We start from the raw sequence: 8,762 nt of genomic DNA, 5'->3' as shown, positions 1-8,762 counted from the left end.
AAGCGGAATCTGTATTTTTTTTTTTTTGTTTAATTACAATGTTTTCGTTTTTACTATGAATTTGTTTTAATTGATATTTCGAAATATTCAGTTTGAGAATAAATTAGATGTCTTTATTAATATGTTTACTATTTGGTTACACATTTTACATACACATACATATTTGTGAAATACATATACATATATGATACATATTTATCCATGTATCTCATTTCTAAAAAAAAGTTGAGCTAATTAATATAAAAATACTACGTTCAAAGTAAAATTATGTACGTTTGTATATGGAACTATGGTAAATATGAGAAGAGGAATTATATTATTGTTTATTTTGAGAAACACATAAGGGAATGTGTTTTGTCAATTACAAATAATGCCCTATTTATGCAACAAGTTTATTATACAATAAAGCACACTAAATATTTAACTGTAAAATTGAGGCAGATAAATAAATATACGTATACATAAATTTAATCAGTTTTGGGTTTCAAGTCATTTTGAACGGGTTGAAGAAACTCCTCTACTATAGCTCCAACCATGCGGTCCAAGGTTTCTCTTAAACTTGGCCAATCTTTCTCCTCTGGTTTTGCGCACAATTCTGCATAGTATTTAATCTTTGGCTCAGTACCACTGGTGCGCAATGTTATAACTAGACCATTCTCAAACGAGAATGTTATCATTTGTGTACTGGAACTTACAGGCAATTTGGCTTTGCCATCTGGTTGTGATGTGTCAACACCTGTTGTCAAATCCCTAACGTTGGTTATGGAAAATTCTCCATCGAGAATCGATTCGGGATAAGTATTTGGTTTGCCATTTTGGAAATTACGCAATCGATCGAAAATTCTTTTAATAACCGGAGCTTGGTCACAAAATAAATATGAACAATTGGTACAATGATAGCCATATGTTTCATATATTTGCTGTAACTTTTCAGTGAGTGTTATTCCTTGAGTTTCTTTGAGGTAGCATGTCATTGTTGCAAGATGTGCGGCTGCACTCACACCATCCTTGTCTAACACAGAAGTAGAGAACATAAATCCTATAGCTTCTTCAAAGGCAAACAAGACTTGTTTTCCATTATTTAGCAGTTGTATGGCTTCGTTTCCCATCCATTTGAAACCCGTCAAAGTTTCAACAAAATTATAACCATCAACTTGGCCCATGGAACGTAAAATTTTTGAGCTTACTGTACTTGCTAACAAATAGCATTCGGACAGATCGACGTTTGGATGTAAGGCTTTGTAATTTTGAACCGACCACCAGCCTATAAGGGCACCCAATTCATTGCCATTGAAAACCTAAAATTAAAAAAATAGAGATATGTACATTACATTTTGACTAAATATTTTTTTTAGTCAGTTAGTAGTTTTTTTTATATGTCTAAAATCTTAGCATAACAGGCAAACGTCTAACGATTATTATGGAATATTAATATTAGCTTAGTAGAACTATCAATAACAAGGTAGAGTGCGCAATACTAGAAGCATTTAATTAATAAGACTTTAAGCCATCTGTTAAGCGGGAAGGATAGGATACAAATATGGCCAATAGAGAAACAGAGATGTATGCTTGGCTAAACGCAGGGTAATCAGAATATTTTATAATTTTCGACTTTTTGATGAGTTGTTAGCAAAAAAAAACACATTCTACTTTAGTCGATTTTAGTCACTATCGGAAGCCGATATTGGTAAGATCGCAAATCTATTTAAAAAAATCAAAACTTGATTAGTGGGATTCGAACAAAATATTGTCAAAGAATTTTTGACAAAAAGCCGCAATTTAATTTTTGGATTAGTCGAAATTCGATTTTGTGTTTCCATTATTTGAAAACTTCGTTTTTTCACTTATCTCAAAGTGGACGTTAAGTTTTTATGGATAGCCATGTAATCATTTCGGCTGTGTAAAAAATCAAAAATAATTTTTTTTGCTCTTCAACCCGCAAATGTGCAAGGCTGATCGGTGTGTATAAAAACTTTTCTGACCCTGTAAGTGGGTAAATAAATTTCATTTCTAAAGAGGTTTAAAAATCCTTGAGAAAACTCCACACTGTAACAAAAACAATAGCATGCCGGAAAAACTTAAACAAATATGCAATACACACAAAAAAATATTTTTTGTCTTCAATGATAGTATCAATTAAAAAATTAGTTGAAAGTCAATTAAAAAATTAATTGATCCAATTAACAAATTAATTGATACTCTTAATTTTTGTTTTTGATTTTTGTTTCAATTAAAAAGTTTGTTGAATCAATTAAGTTTTTAATTGAATATTTTTTAAAACTCAATTAAGACTTTAATTGGAAATTTTTTCGTGAAAATTTTTTCTGTGTAAGATGGTGCAATTATTTATAAGGTAGCTAGCCAAAAAAAAATAATAACAGCACAGAACAATGTCAGTAAAAACTAAATAAACAAATACAACAATATTTGTTTGAATTCTGTGTCGCTCATGAGGAATATTTATTGATTAGGTGTATCAGGCGCACTTAGACTATTCAGTCCATTGTGATACCACATTGGTGAACTTCTCTCTTATCACTGAGTGCTGCCCGATTCCATGTTAAGTTCAATGACAAGGGACCTCCTTTTTATAGCCGAGTCCGAACGGCGGTCCACATTGCAGTGAAACCACTTAGAGAAGCTTTGAAACCCTCAGAAATGTCACCAAAACATTTACATATATTTCCCAATCACAAGAGAGAGGATATTTGCTATTCGCCATGGACCGGAAAGTATTTCGACATATTAAAACCAAGAGACAAAATATAAATGTTCTTCCCAAGTCATTACTTTGAATATATGTATATCCAAATAAGTTCCTATAGAGATATTCTTTATTTTCACTTCAAAAAATTTTACCACATATGGTAAAACATATGAGAGAATTTCCGAAAACATATTTGCAAAGTTGATCCATATATTTCTAGTCAAACGTGGAATTTGCGATGTAAACTGTTTAAAGATTTTTCTTACTTTTTCAAATGAAATTCCGAATACTGAAATACCATGACAACCGAAGACCTAATGCGAAGGTTTTTGAGCACATTTTTAAAGACCAGATTCTGTATTATACTAGTGGTAAACTCTTTGAATCACAATATGCTTTTCGTTGTGGTCATAGTACCACATCTCTGTTGTTGCTTATTACTGAGACTGTGAGTAAAGACCTTAACGATAACAGGATTGGTGCTTTGGTTTCCCTCGATTTGTCTAAAGCATTTGATTCGATATGTCATGCTACCATGGTTGGTAAACTTAGGAGTGAGTTTAAATTTTCTAAGTCTGCTTGCAGGCTTTTGGATTCTTACATGTAGAATAGATTCCAGTTTGTGGAGCTAAATGGCGCCTCATCATTTATACGTTCTTTGAAAATGGGAGTTCCACAGGGTTCGGTCCTAGGGCCTCTCCTTTTTATTCTGCACATAAGTGGTATTTTTCAATATCTTGATCCTAATCTGTGTGCAGTGTTTCTGTATTCAGAAGATGTATTGTTGTTGTTGTAGCCCTTTGGAGTTGGTATTTTCGAGTTTTTGGGGAAATAAGCATACTCCAAATGGGGGTTTGCAGTCCTTGGACAGGGTTGAAAACCCTGTGTCCGCCCCGGTCCGTAGACCCGACTGCAACGAGGGCGGATATGATGTATTCCTCTATTTTAGTGGCTCCCGTGAATTTATTCGACCTCTGGAACATAATATGAATTTATGCTTGAACCAAACCCTAGATTTGTCATCTCGGAATAACCTTATGATAAATCCGTCTAAGACGAAGGCTATATTATTCGGTTCTAGTTCTCATGAGTTAAATGTTTTCCTTGGGGTTTCTAGTGTTGAATTTTCGGATCGATATAAGTGCTTAGGTGTGATTTTGGATAGGAATTTGAATTTTAATCAGCATATTGATATGGTTTACTCTAGAGTTTATAGGATCTTGCGTAGATTGTATTCACTTTCCATTTATTTACCCGTATGGGTTAAACGTAGACTAGTTCATTCTTTGTTGTTACCACAGTTGCTTTATGGGCTAGAAATAGTACCCGGGACATTTGACTGCAACATTAGTAGATTGAAACGTTTATTTAACTCTGTTGTTCGATTTGTCTATAACCTGCCCTTGAGGGAACATATATCGGGATTTACAAAGGACTTCTTAGGAGTTAATTTTGAGCAATTTCTTGATTGGAGGAGTATTTTTCTTTTCTACAAGATTGTTAAAGGGGGTGTACCTGTCCCCCTTTACAATTGGTTTAGCTTTTTACGTTCCAGTAGAAATACACAGATTATTATACCACTTATTCACAAATCTGTCATTTTTTGTTCGTGTGGTCAGATGTTGGAATGCCCTACCTGTGGAACTGCGCATTTTCTCACACTCGAATAATGTGTTTCGTATTAAAGTATTCAGACACTTTTCTGATTCGTAGTGTTGCTGGTACATGATTGCTAATGGGATTTATTTTTTGTATATCTTTCTTTTCATTACATATGGCTGGGGAGCCAATCATGATTAAATCACTAGATTATACTTTTAGTTTATTTTATATAATTTCTAGTTGTATTTAAATTTATTACATTCACTTCTATTCAGATTATTAAACTTTGTAATACAAATGTATTTGGCCATGAAGGCTTAGTATTACTGAATGAAAACTGATAAAAAAATAAATTAAATAAATCCATGCAATGCAAAACAATGACATCTGCCCTATGATAAGCCTATATAAAATCCATTGCTTCTGATCCGATTTGGCACCACTTCTGGTGCATTAATTTTTTTTGACGACATATTGGTGGGTAGATATTAAATTAACTGAAATGTTTGATAGTTTTATTAAAACGTAAAATACGTTCCACCTCTAGCACAGGAAGATCTGAATAAATTATGAATGGTTTCTGCGTAAATTATTTGCTGGCACACAATTTATAGTGGCTTTCTATGGTCACCCCTCCGCAGTATAACTTATATAATTTCATAAAGACATGGAAAGAAACGGGATGAATTTTTGCACACACGAGTCAACATAGGTCAATAGACAATAAATATTACAATCTATTAATTTTTTTTATACAAATACATCTATGCAAAATATTGCTACCGAAAGGAACAAGTGACCTTACATAGTTAAAACAAAATTCCATTACGAAACGGATGCTGTTCATAGGTGTTGTATACTATCTTCTTGGGAATTGTCGTGATTGACTTATCATGGGGTAAATGTTGATTATTTCCTATCTCTATCAATAAATAATTTGTATGTATTACGTAGCAATATTATCAGATAAGAAACACAAAGTTCCAACTAAACGAAAAAAATACATATCGCCTATGAACAAAGATTTTAGATAATAGAAAATAAACCTTATATCTATGACCAGTTATTGGTTGTAATTATTCAAGGCCAATTATTTGGGAATAGTTGTTTTATAAATCATTTTCAGATTACGATTGCTCATACCTTCCATGTTCCAGTTTTTGGATCCTTTTCGGCACAAGCCAAGCGATCGGCATCTGGGTCATTGGCTAATATTATTGTCACCCCTTCTGCTTCGGCCTTCTTGATGGACAACTCCAAAGAGCTTTTACCCTCCTCCGGATTGGGAAATTTAACTGTCGGGAAATCTGGATCGGCCTCCTTTTGCTCTTCAACGGGCAAAAGCTTTGGTAAATTACACTCATTAAAGGCCTTTTCAACATAGGGCCATCCAACACCATGCATAGCCGTGTAAACAAATTTGATTTCTCCCAAGTTTTGTTGTTTCCTATTAATTTCCAGAAATTCTGGAGGAATATTTTCGAGCAAAGTTTTATAGTAAGCCCCATACATTTCCTCATAAGGATCTTCCAACAAGGAACATCCATTCAAATAGCTAGTATCCCATGAGTTTTCCAAAGGTTCAAGATTTTCCAAAATAGATTGATGTATTCCCTTGTCATGAGGTGATATAATCTGAGCCCCATTACCCCAATAAACCTTATAACCATTGTCTTCTTTGGGATTATGGGAAGCGGTTACCATGACACCGGCCAAACATTTCTTTTGTGATATGGCAAACGGCACAAATGGTGTGGCCACCATACGGCTGTAGAGAAACACTCGTATTCCATTCTGAACAAAAATTGTGGAAGATAACTCTGCAAAGCGCTTGCTATTATATCGACCATCATATCCAAATACCACACCTTTGTTGTAGTCTTCGGTTTTGTATTGTTTTTTAATATATTCGCATAGACCTTGTGCCGTTTGAACAATAACCAAATCATTCATTGAGTCAAATCCAGCACGCATACATCCTCTTAGACCAGCCGTGCCAAAAGCCAATCGTTCTAGAAGTCTCTTGCGTAGTTGGTCCCAATCGTTAGCCCCTATCAATTGTTTGATTTCATTCAGTGTCTTTTCATTTCGGTCCCATTTCAACCAACGTTCTATCTGCTCGTCTAATTTAGCATCACCCGAATACTTTGGCATGTTTAGTGGATATTTTTGTTTTTGCCTCTGGTAGGTCACTATGCTAATGCTATGCGTACTTTTCACAAACTTTCTTATCTCTCGTTTAAGAACAGCTGTTGGTTTTTGAAATCCCCTTTTCCACCAATTGTATTTAAAGCAATAGTACGTGGTGTTCAACCGGTTCCACTTATTTGGAAATTTTGCGACGGTCGTGATCAAAGCATGCACACTTGATTGGACAAAGCACTTTGCTAATAACTCAATTTTTCTCGAACCAATTTTATTCAATATATATATTCGCAAACACAACTATGCCGGAATGTCAATGCTATCATGCGTGATGTGATGATGGGCCTTTCACTTGTGCAAAATATGTTCTATTTTAAAGTTGCCATCTAAAATTTTCTGCAGGAAATCATATGGTACTTGTCAAATTTTCATCCTATACATCGGGGTACTTTAGACGAGGGTACGAGTGTAGCAGGGTGTTATATGCTTTACAGACTATCAGATATTCCGGACGGAATGTCGGTGTTTGTAAAGACTCTTACAGTGTGTCGGATCGATACAACTTGTCGGCGATGACTAAATAATCTGTAAAATTGTTATCGATCCATTAAACATGCAGCAGTATCGATTATGCCTTCGGACTTAATGTGTACAATATATGGGATATGTTCGACACGAGCACTGTCGTCCGGAATAACTTATAGTCTGTAAAGCGCATTACAGTTAATATGCGCCTTTCCAATTACAATCTTATTTGCATAAGTTTCTAATACGTTGTTCAGACTATAAGCATATCCGGAAAAAAGTAACCATGAAAACAAACAGGTTTTCAGCTTGAAAACTAGGTTTGAAATGTTTTCCCTTTATAAGTATTTCAAAACGAGTCGTTTTCCCCATACAAAAAATTAAGTTCAAAGCACTATTTTTCCTCCAAAACACGTCAATTTTATAAAATAAACGCCCCTAATTTGGAATATGATCTGACTGAACATATTCGTTTCAAAATATATGTCAAAATATTGAAATAAATTTCATAGAAAAAATTAATAAACAAAGGCTTTGAAGAACATAGGGATGTAAACATAATTAAAAAAATGTTTACCCTTTTTCGATCGCGGTATTTATTTGAACAAATGGTGCGTATATTTGAATTTAGAGTCAATGGTGTGAACAGTGAAATGTTTTGGAAAAACGAATGAGGAAAACCTGTCAGTGGGAACATAGCATTATCTTTAGTATGCGTACTTGGCCATGTATAAGTATACACTCTGGCAACCCCTAGTTTAGTTAGTTAGAGATGTTGAAGTCGTGAACAACGCCAAGTGTCAAAATAAATGCCGACTATTGTCGAGTCGAACGTGTGTCACTATTGTTGCAATAAAAAAATATCTTTTTAATTTTCTCTGAAAATAAACTTAGTATTCTTGATCATGGCAGATGTATTGGATATAGATAATGCCGAGGAGTTCGAAGTTGATGAAGACGGAGATCGTAAGTACAAATGCGTTAACATATTCTTTAACATATCGACAAGTTCCTACTGTCCACCAATTTTCTCTTTCAGAGGGTATTGTCCGCCTTAAGGAGAAAGCAAAACACCGTAAGGGAAGAGGTTTTGGCAATGAAACCACAACTAGGGAAACCATTCATCAATATGAACGAGTTCGGCATGAAGACGAAGACGAATTGGAACCTGGTCCTCAACGTTCTGTCGAAGGTTGGATTCTCTTCGTTACAAATATCCACGAAGAAGCCCAAGAAGATGAGATACAGGAGAAATTTTGTGATTATGGAGACATCAAAAATATTCATTTGAATTTAGATCGGCGAACGGGATTTTCTAAAGGATATGCTTTAGTCGAATTTGAAACTCATAAACAGGCTTTGGCTGCAAAAGAGGCTTTGAATGGCGCCGAAATTATGGGTCAAGCAATACAAGTTGATTGGTGCTTTGTCAAAGGTCCTAAACGTTTAAAGAAATCTTCGGATAAAAGGCGTCGTTGAGATGATCTGCTCAAGTAAAATGTATTTTAAGACTATTCTTCACAACCTGATTTAAAAGTAGCATTTACGTGTATGTATCCACATGCAACTTAGTAATCGAGGAAAATATCGTATATATAGTTAAATTATAACGACTCAACTTGAATTTTTGAACAAATAAACTATAACATTTTATAGTATTGAATGTATTTAATATTTGCATTTTTTTGTCGAGAAAGGTAGGCATCAATTTCAGCCTTTTATAATTTTTTGAAAATCCCCGAAACTTACGCAGCATTATTTGTTAGGGTCATACTGGCGCTGC

At 34.4% G+C, this 8,762-nt stretch overlaps 2 protein-coding genes across 2 annotated transcripts; one reads left to right on the top strand and one right to left on the bottom strand.

Moving 5' to 3' along the window:
• Window positions 1-288: 288 nt before the first annotated feature.
• On the bottom strand, window positions 289-6,754 carry Pgm2a (phosphoglucomutase 2). Its single transcript, XM_075309494.1, has 2 exons — window positions 5,453-6,754; window positions 289-1,298 (listed from the first exon to the last, which is right to left on the bottom strand). The coding sequence occupies exons 1-2, from the start codon at window positions 6,461-6,463 to the stop codon at window positions 468-470; spliced, it is 1,842 nt and encodes a 613-aa protein (XP_075165609.1). The 5' UTR covers window positions 6,464-6,754; the 3' UTR covers window positions 289-467.
• A 1,004-nt stretch (window positions 6,755-7,758) lies between these two features.
• Window positions 7,759-8,646, top strand: tsu (40S ribosomal protein S12 homolog tsunagi). Its single transcript, XM_075312314.1, has 2 exons — window positions 7,759-7,945; window positions 8,019-8,646. The coding sequence occupies exons 1-2, from the start codon at window positions 7,885-7,887 to the stop codon at window positions 8,456-8,458; spliced, it is 501 nt and encodes a 166-aa protein (XP_075168429.1). The 5' UTR covers window positions 7,759-7,884; the 3' UTR covers window positions 8,459-8,646.
• Window positions 8,647-8,762: the final 116 nt, after the last annotated feature.

Source organism: Haematobia irritans, chromosome 5 (genome assembly GCF_050003625.1).
Source record: "Haematobia irritans isolate KBUSLIRL chromosome 5, ASM5000362v1, whole genome shotgun sequence".
In the NCBI taxonomy this organism is placed as follows: Eukaryota; Metazoa; Arthropoda; class Insecta; order Diptera; family Muscidae; genus Haematobia; species Haematobia irritans.
The sequence above is the reverse complement of the archived record's forward strand: the minus strand, read 5'-3'. Positions and strand labels throughout refer to the sequence as shown.

Coding starts and splice junctions, on each gene's coding strand:
- Pgm2a (XM_075309494.1), bottom strand. CDS start 6,463: ATGCCAAAGTATTCGGGTGATGCTAAATTAGACGAGCAGATAGAACGT. Junction 1,299..5,452: donor CAAAAACTGGAACATGGAAG/GTATGAGCAATC, acceptor TTTTAATTTTAG/GTTTTCAATGGCAATGAATT.
- tsu (XM_075312314.1), top strand. CDS start 7,885: ATGGCAGATGTATTGGATATAGATAATGCCGAGGAGTTCGAAGTTGAT. Junction 7,946..8,018: donor AGTTGATGAAGACGGAGATC/GTAAGTACAAAT, acceptor TTTCTCTTTCAG/AGGGTATTGTCCGCCTTAAG.